The following is a 17685-nucleotide window of genomic DNA, read 5'->3' as shown; positions in this document are numbered from 1 at the left end:
AGTCCCTTATCAAACTTAATCATGTCCATTTAGGAAACTTAATGCGTTCATTTATGGTTGATAATTACGTTCATAGTAAAGCTATATTTCCTTCATTGTAAAGCTTTATTACATTCATCTTAAAGTTTTATTGCCTTTATCATGAAGTCTAATGACGTTAAGTTCTTTACTACGTTAATTATAGATCCTTATCACGTTCACTACCAAGCCATATACTACCATCATATAACTGTATCAAGTTCATCATAAACTTTATTATGCTACCTCCTGATGTACAGTACGATACTGTCTCTTGTTCTTCATAACTACAACACAACATTAACCCATGTCTACCCCATCATTAACCCATGTCTACCCCATCATTAACCCATGTCTACCCCATCATTAACCCATGTCTACCACATCATTAACCCATGTCTACCCCATCATTAACCCATGTCTACCCCATCATTAACCCATGTCTACCCCATCATTAACCCATGTCTACCCCATCATTAACCCATGTCTACCCCATTACAAACCCAAGTCTACTCTCTTTAGTAACCAAATCTACCCCATCATTAACCTAAGTCTACCTTATTATAAACCCATGTCTACCCCGTTATAAACCCATGTCTACCCCATTATTAAACCATGTCTACCCCATTAACACCGTCGTCTTGACAGAAAAAAATGGCGAAGACTTGGTTCGCTCACATGCCCTAAATGTGCTGCGTGAGAAACTCATTAGGCTGGAGGAGTTAAGATAACCAAACTGGTCATCTTTAATTAAGTAAGACAGTGTTGCCAGGTTTTGTTAAGTTTACTCTTATGGATCTCATGGTTGTTAGTCAGTGTGGACAACGGCGTTTGTGGCAACTGTTAAAGACTGTTTACCAATTAAACAGTAAAGCTAAAATCTATGTTTTCCATTCGTTTTGTAACATATGCAGATTACGTTCCGTAAAGCTATTTCTCTGCTCTTGCATGTATGAGAGAGAGAGAGAGAGAGAGAGAGAGAGAGAGAGAGAGAGAGAGAGAGAGAGAGAGAGAGAGAGAGAGAGAGAGAGAGAGAGAGAGAGAGAGAGAGAGAGAGAGAGAGAGACTCATTATGAGGTAGCCAGCTGTGTGCATCCTGTCTCCAGCACTTCACCTGTACACATACGCACGTGTGTACGCGTCTCGGCGACCGACGATAAACAAAGTGAAAAGAAAAATGTTATATCCACTTTCCACGCCTGGCTGAGCTTCTGTTGTGCCCTACTGCCTCACACTAATCCCGGGAACCAGTGGACTCACAAACAAGTAATTTGCTCACAATCTTCTTTTTTTTTTCATCTTCTTTCTTAACTACAGATGAAGGTTCACTGCTTCGTTTTCTATTATATACAAATACCTGTCATCAAAATGTTTTTAAAACCTTCTTACACGTTACACTGATTCTCCTCTGAGTAGTATGACCATAAATTTCCCGAACATATACATACATATCTGGTTTTCTGCAGGCCTTGTTTACAAGAGATAATGATCCCTGTATCTCCCGGAATACCTCGGCGTTTTACAAGTCCTTGTTGGTTCCTCAGTGATGTATTGACGACCAAGATAAACAGTGGTTCATGATGCCAGCGCCATCTATGAGACAAAAATGGCACATCGGAGTTGCCGGTTCAACATTAAGCGGCTGCAGTGTTTTAACCCCCCCCCCCCCACATATACCTAACTGGACAAGTGCTCTTGAGGATAATTATGCTAGTGTTGCCGGAGGATGAACCATGCTTTTAATATTCGTGATGGGTTCGTTGATAAGCTGGGTCAACCCGGATATGCCTGGGTTATGGACGTGTGATTAACCTACCATGACTGGCTCACTCACCTGGGGCAGGTTAACACGACGTGTCTCAAAACTGAGAAAAATATAGGATGAAATAAAGATATAACACGTCGCTAAAGTACAAGAAAGTACATAGAAAGATAAGGTGATGAGAGAGAGAGAGAGAGAGAGAGAGAGAGAGAGAGAGAGAGAGAGAGAGAGAGAGAGAGAGAGAGAGAGAGAGAGAGATTTGAAACTAAATTCAAGCTTGCAAAATTATACACTGAGCCTCACAGGGAGGTAGCGGGGCGACTCGATCTGTCAGAAACTTGCATTTTTTCTTCTCACTCATAAAGTTCTGTTTACAGACGAGGGTTGACATGGAGGCCAAGCGTCAGGTAGAACATTGAAAAGAAGAGCTAAAGTGACAGAGAAGTAAGAAGAGAAGAACAGGAATGATAGAATTGATTTAATTTTTTCTTCGGGAACTGGAGAACCTGTCTTTGACGAGGATCAAATCGAAGTTGCTGAGAGAGACATGAGAAAGTTGATGTGTCAGTAGGAGAGTCAACTGATGGATGACTGGGATGGAAGATGGAAGGAAAGGTACTGGGATGGAAGTTGTAAGATGCACTACTGATCGAAGGTCGTGGAAAAAGAGACATTAGTGTGAGGGAGATTACCACTATTTCCCTTCATAGTGCAACACTTCCACTTATAGTTAAGGTATATGTATTGAGTTCATCCTGGCTCGCTCTCCCTTCCTCCCCTCCTCCTCCTCCTCTCTCCTCCTCCTCCTCCTCCTCCTCGTCAGGAACCCGACTTCACCCTAGCTTAATGAAGAGCTTCTGAGATTACGAGCGACGTCAATGGAAAAATGATTCAGTCTCCTGTGGCAGCTGACCTCGAGACTTACAAGGTGTTCATCCTCCTCCTGATCGTGGAGCAATACGTGTGTGTGTGTGTGGGCGTGTGTGTGTGTGTGTGTGTGTGTGTGTGTGTGTGTGTGTGTGGGCGTGTGTGTGTGTGTGTGTGTGTGTGGGTGTGTGTGTGTGTGTGTGTGTGTGTGTGTGTGTGTGTGTGTGTGTGTGTGTGTGTGTGGGCGTGTGTGTGTGGGCGTGTGGGTGTGTGTGGGCGTGTGTGTGTGTGTGTGTGGGCGTGTGGGCGTGTGTGTGTGTGTGTATGGGCGTGTGGGCGTGTGGGTGTGTGTGTGTGTGTGTGTGTGTGTGTATGTGTGTGTGTGTGTGTGAGTTTACCTTTCATGTTGCCCTGTCTCTTAACTCGTATATATACATCCATCACAAGGAAGACTAGCCCTAATGTTCTGTACAAGTGGAGAACGTCTGTAGCGCGTCCACCACGTGAGGATCAGCATTCTGCACCATCACAAATTCTCCGTAGCCGAACACAACACAACACAGCAGGACTGAACCATGGGCATGTCTCCCACGTGAACATATATTCTTCTACACAGGACGACCTCCACATTCCTGGACCTCAGTAACCCAGACGAGTTAAACTAGTTTTTTGATAGACGGAGACGCTGGGATGCTCCATTATTTTGAAGGTCTTCTGATAACGGTTGGACTCACTTTGATGTGAGGATCTCGGATGAATATAAGCAAGACCAAGGTCGGGGTATTGAAACTCTCAACTTTTATTTACAAACTCTCGAGAAAATATATACAGGTGAAATTTCAAAGTTCAAACTGTGTTCAATTTCCTTTGTCATGAGGAGAGTTTTATCCCAAGAAGAGGAGATTAAATGTTACGTAAATACTTTCAAATACGAAAATGAATTACGATATTGTTTTAGCGAATCATTAAGATAATCCTTTACAGAATCCATCAAAGAATGAGCTCCACAAAGAACGCTGAACGTTCACAAAGAACGCTGAACGTTCACAAAGAACGCTGAACGTTCAAAAAGAACGCTGAACGTTCAAAAAGAATCCTGAACGTTCACAAAGACGCTGAACATTTACAGAGAACCATGAACGTTCACAAAGAACGCTGAACGTTCACAAAGAACCATGAACGTTCACAAAGAACGCTGAACGTTACTGTATGTAAAGTATTGCTCTCCTCTCTCGCGCCCACAAGCTGCCACAACTCCTCCCATTCATGACCCACTCACTGCTCTCACTAGTGTAAACATTCTCGAAAGGTAAACTGGCGAGTCAGCGGTGCTGACCGTAACGCATTCACGGGCAGCCCGAGGTCGAACCCACGTACCTTCAAATCGTAGTCGCTGTCGTCGGTCCACAGTCAACCCAGCTGTTCATCCTTTCCTAGTGGGTGGTTTATAAAATGGGTACCTGGCTAAGGCTACTGTGCACACACACACACACACACACACACACACACACACACACACACACACATGTGGTTGCCTCTGTCTGTATCAAACAAGTATGTTCTGGAAGTGAGTCGTTCGTCGACTCAATCTCAGCTTTATGATAGTGAGACAAAAGGGCCAGAATCGTGCATCAGCTGGAAACATCTATGGCGACACTATCTTGCCCCGGCCTGGATCAGAGGCAACACCCTGCAGCGTTGCCAGTGGTGAGAGGGTATTCAACTCGCCAGGTTTATGGAGCACATTAGGCAGATGGAGCGAGGAGAAGCAAGAGGGAGGAACAGTGAGGGATAAATAGATGGCACAGAGGTGATGGTGAGGGAGGAGGGAGGTCGAGGCAGGTCGAGAGACGACGAACAGCAGGAAGTGTGAGATGTGAGAGAGTAGGTTGACTAAGGTAGGGAAGTGAACGCGGAGTGTGAGTCGAGGTAACATCAAGGGAGAGAAAAGAGTGAGGAAGAGGGTAGGGTGAGGGAGGGTAGGGTGATGGAGGGTAGTGGGAGGGAGGGTAGGGTGATGGAGGGTAGGGTGAGGGAGAGGAGACTGAGGGAGTAAATGTGAAGTAAGGTGATGTAAAACACAAGATAGGGTGAGAAGTGTGAGTTCCTGATGGATGAACTAGATTAAGACTGAGGACACTTCAAGCTTCAGCCACATCCTAAAAGCCAGTAATCTGGTTCAGTAATAACTTCAGGTGTCTACATCCCATTTTTCATACCTTTCCTCGTACAGTTACCAACACTGGGATGTAAACATGTGAGTCGTCAAAGAGTTTCTTGATGTTGTTATTTTTCTACCACGTCTCATGTTAAGAACTCGTCTTGAGGGTTCCTGACCTTTTGATTCAACGTCAGGAGTCTTGATCATCTTCCGTCCATCATGTATGCCACCCCTCCCCTCCAGTGTGCGGGTTCTCTACTTGCCTGTGTGCTCGGGGAAGCAGCCATGTGCAAGAACGTGAGTAGTACACATGGCAGCTTCACGTTGGCCTGATTATCAGAGGACAAAAATGCTTTTCATGTTGGAGGAGATCTCTCTTCTGTCGTCCCTCACCAACGGAAATTACTTCAAAGAATGTCTCAAAATTCTAAAGGAATAAGGTAAAAGGTCCTCGCACACACCTGCATGAGGCAGGAGGAGGAGGAGGAGGAAGAGGAGGAGGAGGAGGAGGAAGGAAGAGGAAAAGGAGAAGGAAAGTATGACTAAGATCTTCAGTACTCAGAGGTACAGTATCTCACAAGGCGACGGCATCATCTCTAACCAGAATGTTCGACCAACTTTTGTGTTAAGGAACATTTAGTTTATTTATAACCTGAGGGAGCTGGGCTGACCCTGTAACCCCGAGGCATTGAGAATAAGCCACTGTGGCAAGGGATGGTTTCCACGTCATAGAACATCTCTTGACCCGGAGATAAGAAGCTAGTGTGTCGGGAGATTAATCTCTCTCTCTCTCTCTCTCTCTCTCTCTCTCTCTCTCTCTCTCTCTCTCTCTCTCTCTTACCCCAGTGCGTTTAGCTACTGTTCATCTATACGTCGAGAAATGGGTCTATCATGACAACTTTTAACTCCAGCGGGAAAACATCTTCATTTCTCCTGAATGAACACCGACGCACTCACAACCCCAGCATGACCAACGATGCACTCACAACCCCAGCATGACCAACGACGCGCTCACAACCCCAGCATGACCAGCGACGCACTCACAACCCCAGCATGACCAACGATGCACTCACAACCCCAGCATGACCAGCGACGCACTCACAACCCCAGCATGACCAGCGACGCGCTCACAACCCCAGCATGACCAGCGACGCGCTCACAACCCCAGCATGACCAGCGACGCGCTCACAACCCCAGCATTACCAACGATGCACTCACAACCCCAGCATGACCAGCGACGCGCTCACAACCCCAGCATGACCAACGACGCGCTCACAACCCCAGCATGACCAGCGACGCACTCACAACCCCAGCATGACCAGCGACGCGCTCACAACCCCAGCATTACCAACGATGCACTCACAACCCCAGCATGACCAGCGACGCGCTCACAACCCCAGCATGACCAGCGACGCGCTCACAACCCCAGCATGACCAGCGACGCGCTCACAACCCCAGCATGACCAGCGACGCACTCACAACCCCAGCATGACCAGCGACGCGCTCACAACCCCAGCATGACCAGCGACGCACTCACAACCCCAGCATGACCAGCGACGCACTCACAACCCCAGCATGACCAGCGACGCGCTCACAACCCCAGCATGACCAGCGACGCGCTCACAACCCCAGCATGACCAGCGACGCGCTCACAACCCCAGCATGACCAGCGACGCACTCACAACCCCAGCATGACCAGCGACGCGCTCACAACCCCAGCATGACCAGCGACGCACTCACAACCCCAGCATGACCAGCGACGCACTCACAACCCCAGCATGACCAGCGACGCGCTCACAACCCCAGCATGACCAGCGACGCGCTCACAACCCCAGCATGACCAGCGACGCGCTCACAACCCCAGCATGACCAGCGACGCGCTCACAACCCCAGCATTACCAACGATGCACTGACAACCCCAGCATGACCAGCGACGCGCTCACAACCCCAGCATGACCAGCGACGCGCTCACAACCCCAGCATTACCAACGATGCACTGACAACCCCAGCATGACCAGCGACGCGCTCACAACCCCAGCATGACCAGCGACGCGCTCACAACCCCAGCATTACCAACGATGCACTGACAACCCCAGCATGACCAGCGACGCACTCACAACCCCAGCATGACCAGCGACGCGCTCACAACCCCAGCATGACCAGCGACGCACTCACAACCCCAGCATGACCAGCGACGCGCTCACAACCCCAGCATGACCAGCGACGCGCTCACAACCCCAGCATTACCAACGATGCACTGACAACCCCAGCATGACCAGCGACGCGCTCACAACCCCAGCATGACCAGCGACGCACTCACAACCCCAGCATTACTAACGATGCACTCACAACCCCAGCATTACCAACGGCGCACTCATAACCCCAGCAGTACCAACGCAACACACTCCGTGGAACACATGGCTTAGGTTGTATACTCTGATCCCCCTTTATGAAAGACCAACATTTAACCAATATATTGGAAGAAGCAACACTTGCTCCACCTGTGTACGTATATAAACAAACAACCAAGATCTGATGTGCTTAGGTTATGAAGTCATTGTTAAAACTGCGTTGACACGTTTTGGGAATAGTGTATGTATACACCACTGTCAGACACATGTGAAGACATGAATATGCTTCATCTGGCTCACCCTGAGTCATCAGCCATCAACAAGGACTGTGACACTTCCTCAGAACATAATCTTCACGAGTACGGAGACTAGTACTGTATGAGGACCTGCACAAGAGGGGAAGACGCAGTGGAGGACGTGCAGACCACCCAGCTTAAATCCATTATCATCCTTAAGGAATTTTATGGAATTTCTCAGAATACTTCTTTCGCTCTATTTCTTTTTCCAGCATTACCTTTCCCAAGATGCTTCGCCTGACTGAGGTCTCTCGTCCATAACGTGAGTCTCCTATAATGAAAAGTATGTACAGTACAAGTGCATATATACAAAGTTTTTCAAACTTGATTCTCGCGTCGCACGTTAGCGAGGGAGGAACAGGAACAGACCAGGAAAGGCTGTATCCGCTCACATCAATTCTCTTGCTGTCATGTGTAATGCACTGAAACCACAGCTTCCTATCCACACCCAGGCCCTACAGACCTAACCATTGTTTAACCCCCAGACACTTCACATACCCTGGCTCAGTCTACTGACATTACATCGACCCCAGTATACCACATCGTTCCAATTCACTTTATCCCGTGCACGCCTTTCACCCTACTGCATGTTTATACCTCGATCACTGGAAATCTTTTCCGCTCTATCGTTCCATCCCGCTTCTCCTTGTTCCCTTCACTTCTAACACATATATCCTCTTGATCAACCTTTCCTCACTCATTCTCTCCATATGTCCAAACCCTTTCACACGTCCTCTTCATCTCTCTCCACCACACTCTTTTTATTACCACACATCTCTCTTACCCTTTCATTACTTACTCGATCAAACCACCTCACACCACATACTGTCCTCAAATGTTTCATTTCCAACACATTCACCCTCCCCCGCACAACTCTATCTATAGCCCACGCCTCGCAACCATATAATGTTGTAGGGACTACTATTCTTTCAAGCACACATATTTTTGCCGTCCCAGATAATGTCTTTTCTTTCCACACATTCATCAGCTCTCCCAGAACCTTCGTCCCCTTCGCCACCCTATGACTCCCTTTCGCCTCAAAAACTGTTTTGAAATTATGAGAATGCACGTAGGAAAGATGTATTCACAAACGACTTGGAGAAATAGAGGGGAAACTGTGTTCGTTAAAGTTAGGGCAAACAGACGAATCCTCAAAATGCTGGATGTTGGCCAAAAATTCGTATGTTTATGATTTCCTGGAAGCAGTCCATCTCATCTGGCAGGCCCAACAACAGCCCTGACCAGAGGCTGGAGACCATGTCTCTCCGACGCCACCCAAGCGTGGCTCTGGCCGAGAGATTGCGCTTTCAAAAGGATGAAAGAGAGAAAGTTCACAGGCCTCTGGGGGAGGGTGGGGGGAGAGGCACAGGGGATTCTGGGGGAAGTCTAGGGGGTTGTTGGAGGAGGTTCAAGGTTCTGGGGGAATTATCCCTCTTGGATTATCCCCAGAGAGAGTTTAAGAATTAGAATCAAGACGACGTGTTTCCCCCCACACTGACTTATCAATATGGAGCGGAGAAGACCTTTCGTCCAGGCAAATCTTAATCTTTTTACGGGTCAGAAATCCTCACACCAGCTGAAGCGGAGGCAACACCAGGCTGAACCCCGGAATAAGAAGCTTTCGGGACGTTGTAAAGCGTTGGGTTAGAAATTTGTTTCCACGTAAGGTACAGGTTATGACTGATCTCCACAGCCAACCACAGCACCGGGGGCCAGCCACTTCAACCTCAGCACCACAGCCAACCACGTCAACCACAGCACCGGGCCAACCACATCAACCGTAGTTCAAGTGATGCGTGGTAGCCTCCATTCACGAGCGTCCACGTGGAAAGCATCACCAGGTTGCCTGCACTTCTGACCAAAATAGAAAACCAGTTGGTGGTGCCCCAGTGTCATCACCACAACAAAGGTCACACAATCTTTTTTTTTCATCTTTCATACCAGTTTTATCCTGGAAACTTGTTTATTCTAATGTTGCATTTTTTGAGATAGATCTTAAAATCATAGAAGACTTTCATTTTACATCTTCAATAACTTCATTAATTACTAAGAAAAATGAAATTCATTTCTCTGTTTTTCACCTAATGTTACATATGATTATACATATATATCACAGAAACCCATTAAGAAAACAAGAATATCTCGACACATATACGTGTGCATATGTACATAACAGATCTTAGCTCAAATGGTCTCTCTAACCAAACAGAGACTCTCCACTACTTCGTACACTCCTGTGGTCTTTGTGTTTAAACACTGATGTCTGCTTGTTAAGTACTTGTGATTTATCTTAATGACGATTTCTTATGAATATCAGGATAAAGACAGTGTTTACCAGGTCCTTGATGAAAAGCAGGTGAACCTATGAATCATAAGATTCGAAACGAAAAAACAGGATCCGGAGTCAGTAGCGATACAGTGTGTTCAAGAGGAAGGCTGCTTGCTTCTCCAAGCCTCGGGCTGGGACAGCATGACGACCTCAGCCCATACATGCCCGTACCGTAACCTGATTATTGAATCACTAAAAGTATCTAAAAAATTTGGGTAACTTATGTATCTATAGATTTAAAGATACCTTCCCACCTGACCAAGATTTGGGAAAGATATTGTAACCTGAAGTCTAGGTGATCAGAGGTGGTTGAGCCTGGCATACAGCGAACCCGAGAGACCAGTCATAGTGTGCTGGGCTCAGCGTTGCCACGCTCAGTACACACAAAGCGCTACATTACAATGAGAAAATGTTCCACACTCTCAAGGTCGACCAGGCGAGAGACGAGAAGCGAACTCCGCCACACCGCTTACCCTCTGCATGTGTCTTAAGATCTTCCTGAGAACTTGTAGCAAACATTAAACATGACAGAGAAACACAACAGTAAGAATGACATATGATTCCCCACTCGGACCAGAGCCCACCATCCAAAACTCTTACAGAATAAGTAGTTAATCTTCACAAGTCAGGCCTGGCCAAGCCAGTGTGAGGGAGTATTACGGTTCACGGCCGTCTTTTGTCTTGTCTCATGTGAGCTCCGGGGCTGGAGGAGTTCTCTCACCTTGTGTTTGTCTACGGAGGTGTTTACTGAAAGATTATCATCACTTATATTGTCCATAATCATCCGTCACAAATTATTTGAAAAGTTTCGTAAATGACAGCTGCATATAACGACCTAGCTACCATTAGTCTCTGTTGTTCGTATCGTTAATTCATGATTCCTTGCTCGAGGGACTTGAAGTGTCTTGAATAAATGTCACTGACGTTGTAACGAGCTTTCTTCCCCACCATCAACATCATAAATCAACTGAACACCCTACTTACAACACCTCTACCCCGACACTGCGTGAACAAATGACCCGCTTGTCCTAACCTTTCACACTTAATTTAGCACAAGAAGGGATACGTGGTGCCCTTACTGTCTACACCTTAGCATTATCATCATTTACCTTGCCTTCAGGAGCCTCCAGTGGGTGAATTCACGAGTCCAGATATAAGTAAGAGAACTTCTGCTGGAGACCGTTCCAAGATAACCTCTCCTTCAACACATCACACTGACATGATTTGTCCACAACCACTTGTCTCCCCGCCCGCCACCCACACACACTTCCTCAGAACTGAACTCCCTGAAATCGACTGTATATCATCACGTTTAATGGTTGTTGACGACTAATTGGTCATTACGCCAGAACCACTGTAATATATCTTAGGTTATATGATGACGCAGGTTGGTGAATATTATCAATTTTGCAATGAAGAAAACAGATAACAAACGAAATGCGCAAGAGGTTGCGTCACACATGATCACTGCGTCGTACTATGACGTGGCTCCCACCATGCGTCCTAGGGAATACTGCGTTCCCATCATGCGACATGGGGGAATAATGCGTCTCCTAACATGCGTCGTGGAAATGGTGCGTCTTCCCAATCTGCGTCTTGCGGCGTGATGCGTCTGGTGGGTGGGTGTGCGTGGGTTGTGGTGGTGGCAACGCGTCCCTCACAGCTGGAGGAGAGACGGGAGTCGTGAACGTATCTACATGAGTTATTATGAAGCCGTCAGACGCGCGCATAGTAAATGACTCAGTTATGATAACTAGAGACATGTACAGATGGTTCACCAGGCCTGGAGGCTATACCTGGTGCGTCTCGTGGTACAGGGAGGGGGGGAGCATTATGAATGTAGAGACAATCATACGTCTAGAGAGAGAGAGAGAGAGAGAGAGAGAGAGAGAGAGAGAGAGAGAGAGAGACAGAGAGAGAGAGAGAGAGAGGCTGAGGCATCCTGAGCCGTGGGCTGAGTGTTAGTGTGAAGATGAATGTTCTTTAGGCATTTAAAACCACACGAGGCTCGAGAGTAACCCGAGTTTGTGTCAACGTCAGCTTATTTTCTTGCTAATGTGAGCGAGACACGTCATTACTCATAGACCAGACGCTAATCTCTCTCTCATACATACTATGTTTCTTACTCAGTCAGTCCGTCTGTCTGTTTCTCTCTTTATCTCTCTCATTCTTGTATTAATTATACACTTTTTCATGTATGTTGAACACATATCCAGTTGTGATGGCGAGACTGAGGACCGTAATGACATGCTGGACCTAGGATGATTGTGTTAGGATCTGTAAACATAGGATAATATAATGACAAGTCACGTTACCTAAATTATTGTTTGTGCGAAACTAAGTGTCAACAAGACTTGGTTTAGCGACTTAGTTCAATGGTATTAGGAAGATTAAGATATGCAACATATACGAAAGAAGTTCAGAGATCATAGTGTACGTGAGAGTACGTGAAATTAGCTGGGACGGACAGATACTAGTACACCTGACGGTTCATTAGGAAGCTGTATACTTAAACTAAGCCAAACATAATGGCAGAAACAGGAGAGTAAAGCAGACGGCACTGCCCCTCCCACCTCTCTCTGTAAGCAGGAGAAAGAAAATGGAAAAGTGATAAATTAACAAACATACTAAGTTTTCCTGTGATGAAACTGTGCGAGACCCTGGCCTTCTTGATGCAAGAGAGGCAGCCTAATGTTGCTGTGGCTGGTGTTGACAGGGTGTGAAGGTAGTTGGTGAGGTGCGACGGTAGTAGACGGGGTGTGACGGTAGCAGACAGGGTATTACGGTAGTGGACAGGGTGTGACGGTAGTAGACGAGGTGTGACGGTAGTAGACAGGGCGTGATGCTAGATGACAATGTATGGCTGATGGTGTTGGCAGGTGGTGCCCATGTTGATCGTGGTGGTGGCGCTGTTCATCGTGTGCTGGGGTCCGCTCCTCATCCTGAACGTGCTGCAGGCCCTCAACTTCATCCCAGACGTGGACGTGCGCACCAAGAACGCCAAGATCGTCCTGGACCTACTCTCTTACTTCAACAGGTGAGTTTAGCGCTGCTGTCTCCAACCCACTGTCCTCTTCATGTCTGTCTCTCTGCATTATCCTTCCCTCTTACCTCCACGAACATGAGGAAGGAATGAGAGATGAGGAGAAAACATTGAGGTTCAATATGGCATATGTACTAAGAACATGTATCTAAATAAACCTTTGAAAACTTGACATGTCATCTCGTAAGGAGCATTTCTCATAGGTTCACAGTTAGTGTAGAGATATGTTCTTGTTAAATGCATTCGGAGCTGTTGTGTGTAAACAATTGTGTTTACAGAAAGAATGCTCTGATTATTCTTATGTCAGAGTTAATGAAACTGTTCCCCGGAAATATTTCTTCCCGTGTTCAAAACTGGATTATGGTAAGATTTCCCATCACATTGTTTTCACAATAGAGGTTTGATTATACCTGCTTGTGGCTTATGATATAGGAGATTTTGTGAACTCACAAAGGATCTCATTTAAAACTATATTGGAATGGCTTCTGCTACACAACAGGTGACTATCATCTTTACCAGGCGACTGATGCTCTTTTATTCCGTTCGATTTAGATTTAATGTCGTTTATTAGAGAGAGAAGCCACTCAGGTGCCGCCCGTCTGATGAAAAGATAGAAAGCTTCCATCACCCTTGTGGAGGTTGACGTGTGTCTCTTTGATGGTCTGATTACCCGAGCTATATACGAGCGGTTTCTGCACTTCTGAAGGCCAATAGATCTGAACTTGGCATCGCTACTTAAGGAATTGTTAGCATCTTTATCTAACAATAGTGACATGCACGGAGCATCAGCTGGGGAAGGAACAACTTGGTTTCAGGTGTGATAAAGGAAGTGTGGATCAGATTGTGTGTGTGAAATACTTAGAAAAACACAAGTTTTTTCTAATATATTTTGAACGTGTCAGAGGAGCTTCTTGTGAATGTTGATATAGAGAACATTTCTGGTTCACGAGACACCGGAAAGGTCATCACAGTGACCCTTACATGAGACGGGATGTTGCACTGTGACCCTACAACACCTGGAGCTCACGATCTGAGATTTGATCATTTAGTGGATCTTTTTCAACGAGAATTGAACATTTTATTCATCAACATCTATATATCGTAGTCGGTACCTCCCTCCGTCGTAACAGAGTTGGACGCGTCGAGTCAGTCTCGGCGAAGCTCTCATAAAGGAGATTAAAACATACGATTTCAAAAAGACATAGAATTTTAAAAGATCAAATTTCACATCCAATAATAATACCAGGGAGAGGGCTATGCCAGGCGCTGGCTGTGCCTGGCTACAGCAATATAACAGATGAAATAGATTTCGTCTGGATTGTTCGCTTGGTGAAAGTTGTGGAGATTCAGGGCGGGTGAAAAAGATATATTGTCAAACACCAGAAACTTTAATGTTGATTTATTGTACCCACATGAAAGAGGGACACACCCCACGGGAAACAGGGACTCACCCACGGGAAACAGAGACTCACCCACGGGAAATCTCACAAGCGAATATCCATGATATGCCGGAGGGTTACAAACCACTGATTCTGAGAGACGTGTTGTAAACTCAAGAGATTCGTCTGTATCAGGAAAGTGTTCCTCGTATGACCTTCAGTTCTCACAATGAAGACACATTTCATCATTATTTTTCATCCCTGGTTTTCCAGATGTCACATCGTCCAGTCATGAAAGGTTTATTGGAGTTCACATTCCAGAGAAGATCTCCCTCATGGAGGAGCGTCTGCCTGGCACGTAGCTCACCACTGGTGCCACTCTCTGCATGGCCCTCTGTCTTACGCTGATGCTCGATATACAATCAACTTTTGCTTTCAGGAGCAACGTATGCTGAGGATATGCTCCTCCCTTTATGATATACATCTTTATCCTTGTATTTACACTTGTTCAGCAGGTATGTCTTTGTATATCATATCTAATATAGGGAAAAATATCTGTTAGTTCCAGAGATGAACTTCCACTGTGTAAATGTAATGTCACAATGGTTTAGGTTGCAAACTAGATTTCGTCAACAAAATAGGGTTTACAGTGGCTATCTTGCCTGTGTTCCCAGCTGCATGAACCCAGTGGTGTATGGCTTCATGTCCAAGAACTTCCGCAAGGGCTTCAAACGGGCGCTCTGCTCCTTCACCAGCAAGGACAACACACACCCGTCCCTATCACAGTCACACACACTCAAGCCAGTGTCCAACAGGTGAGACTCTCTCTCTCTCTCTCTCTCTCTCTCTCTCTCTCTCTCTCTCTCTCTCTCTCTCTCAGTCATATTCATCACCAAACGTCATTTACAATGGGGAAGATATCTCATACTTTATCTAACAACACTGTTGAACAGTGCCAAAATATCTATATCTTATCATATATTGTCAGACAGGATCGTCCCCTCCCCCAGAAAAAGCGTAAATCTTCCCCGACGCCCAAGCTTACCTTCTCTATACTTAGGCTTATTTTGGCTACATCTAAGCTTACTACCTTAATACTTATCTACCTCAGCGCTTACCTTCCGCTCTCTCTAATCAGTGTTTGTTTACCTTTCATATTCACCAAACCCAGTGACTAACTTTCTCATTATCTGCTTCCCTCAGCACCAGTGTTCCTCACTGCTCACTGCTCTCAGCACTTGCCCTTACCTAACACAGCATTTACCTAAGACAACACCTGTGTACCTTTTTCACTGTTTACCCATGATAGTATGTACCTACCTCACTATTTATCTACCTCATTATACTTACCTGACATTTATCTACTCCATTATTTAACACATCACTTTATCTGCATATTTCAGCACTCAGTAATCTAATCTTTTACCCAAGTCACCATATTCATCTGCCTATCAGCGTTTACCTCAGCAACTCCTCCCAACCTCAGCACTCAGCTACCCTAGCACTCAGCTACCTAGCACTCAGCTACCTCAGTAAGTAGGCTACCATTCTCATCACTTCTTCCCAGCTCATCCCGTCCTCCAGACCTCAAGACTCATCTATCCAGAACTAACTAACTTAAGTGAGTAACCTCAGCACCAACCTGAGCATTAACCTGCCTCAGTGTGACTCATCCTCAGTCCCGTCTTCCCTGCAGAACCGTCTCAAGAAACGGCACCACCAGAACCACCACAACAACTGCCGACAAAAGGGCGAGGTGAGACGTGCGCAACACACAACCAGTTTTCTTTTTCTTTTTTTCTAAAATTCCACATCCTGTTTTCTCTATTATGCCTGGTCATCTTTTATCTTTTTTTTCATCGTTATTTTCTTTCTTTTATTTTCCATAGCTACCATACCGCTTTGCATTTTCTATCATTTTCATTTTCTGACACGTAAATTTTACAGAGATTTGATAATATTTTCCCTGTGTTGCAGGCTTGATCAAGCGCCTGCATTTCTCGCTTCTCATCTGTTAAATCATTCATAAGATTTTCTGTTTAATTCTCTGCCTTGTTTAGCCCATTCTATATGAATCTCGTTAGTTTTAATGAGATTCATTAATTAATTATTCAATTATCTAAATACTTGATGACTTAGTTTTGCTTTTAATAAAAAAATGAGAAATCTTTCTCTCCCTGATAATATGTTTACTCGTGTCAGGGAAGGACTAGTTAATGGTTTTCTGATTTGATGGAATTTTGTTGGAAACTGTTGATAAAACGTTGTTGATATGTTGGCAGTGTGCTGGAGTTTTGGAGGTATTCTGGGATATACGGGAAAAGTGGTGGAAATAAGTTAGAAGTGTAGTGAAAATATGTTGATATCTGCAGAGCTAGACGTGTCATGCAGAAAAATATTAGAGTTTGAATATTTGCAGAAAATTTGCTGAGGATGATGCATTGGAATATGTTGCAGAGATCTTATAACTGTTGCAGAAGTGTTGGAGATCAGTCAGATAATGATGACGAAAAGTTGGAGGAGTGTTGGAGAAGGTTTGTGGAATCACCTGTAATAGAAAGTTCTACGATCATACCAAGACTCACACATCTCGCTCCACCATCGCCCACATCTGGTGGCTAACGAAGATGTCGTTTTGACCTTTGACTTACTGACCCCCAAAACACACAACAGGTCCAGGATGGGTTACCAGCGACGTCCATGACAAGGTTGTATCTGTCGTCATTCATATTTCAGGAGTTCACCCAACCAGAGACAGATATACAGACAGAAGGGAAAACCCAGACAGTGGGACAGACACACAGACAGGGAGACAGACACACAGATGAGGAATGGAGGCACAGACAAAAGGACCGATGAATGAACACAGAAGCAAGAGATATCGTCAGACTCCCAGTGAGTAACATGGCGGGGATATAGGCAAGACAGTGCCTAGTAACTTCATTATAAAGAAATTCCTTGTTGGATGATTGGTTATATGGGCTTTAGGTCTAACGACTGCTAGGGTCATTAAGGCTGTCAACGGCAAATTGTAACCATCAGTTGAGAATTAGGAGCACACACCAGCACAGCACTTCCCACCCTCAACACCCACACAGGAGTACATCATGGGTGTACCAGCGCTGCCTCTCCCACACCATACTGGCGGACGCAGCTGTACCATGTTTGTCTGACTCGCATCTCCCACCAACCGTATTGTTTACAATCCATATAACTTTTGTTGTCGTTCGTCATAGTTGTGACTAGTTGTGATTTCAACTGCAGGACCTGTGTTAGGAGAAGGGCCATGTTCACAGAGGCAGACTCTAATGCCGACAAACGTGTAGATGAACACACCAGCCCAGCAGATCCTTATAACACGTTTGAAAAACTAACTTTGTCCTTGACACGCAGCATGAGCTACAGTGGGGTTAACTGACCTCTGATCATACATATCAATAGAAGTAATACGTGTGCCCCCAGGTACTACAACACACATC

The 17685-nt window shown here is 45.6% G+C and overlaps 2 protein-coding genes across 2 annotated transcripts in view; one reads left to right on the top strand and one right to left on the bottom strand.

Moving 5' to 3' along the window:
* Positions 1–11067, bottom strand: part of LOC139761473 (QRFP-like peptide receptor) — a 193032-nt gene extending 181965 nt beyond the window's left edge. Inside the window, exon 1 of the mRNA XM_071685706.1 lies at positions 10894–11067. The gene's annotated coding sequence lies outside the window, so the exon portion shown is untranslated. The remainder of the gene's footprint in view (positions 1–10893) is intronic.
* The window catches only part of LOC139761519 (QRFP-like peptide receptor), a 96707-nt gene that overhangs the window by 75705 nt on the left and 3317 nt on the right, over positions 1–17685 (top strand). Inside the window, exons 8-10 of the mRNA XM_071685785.1 lie at positions 12664–12821; positions 14881–15021; positions 15903–15962. Of these exons, the coding sequence (XP_071541886.1) occupies positions 12664–12821; positions 14881–15021; positions 15903–15962 (359 nt within the window). The remainder of the gene's footprint in view (positions 1–12663; positions 12822–14880; positions 15022–15902; positions 15963–17685) is intronic.

This window comes from Panulirus ornatus, chromosome 40 (genome assembly GCF_036320965.1).
Source record: "Panulirus ornatus isolate Po-2019 chromosome 40, ASM3632096v1, whole genome shotgun sequence".
Taxonomy (NCBI): domain Eukaryota; kingdom Metazoa; phylum Arthropoda; class Malacostraca; order Decapoda; family Palinuridae; genus Panulirus; species Panulirus ornatus.
This window is presented reverse-complemented; position numbering and strand designations above follow the sequence as displayed.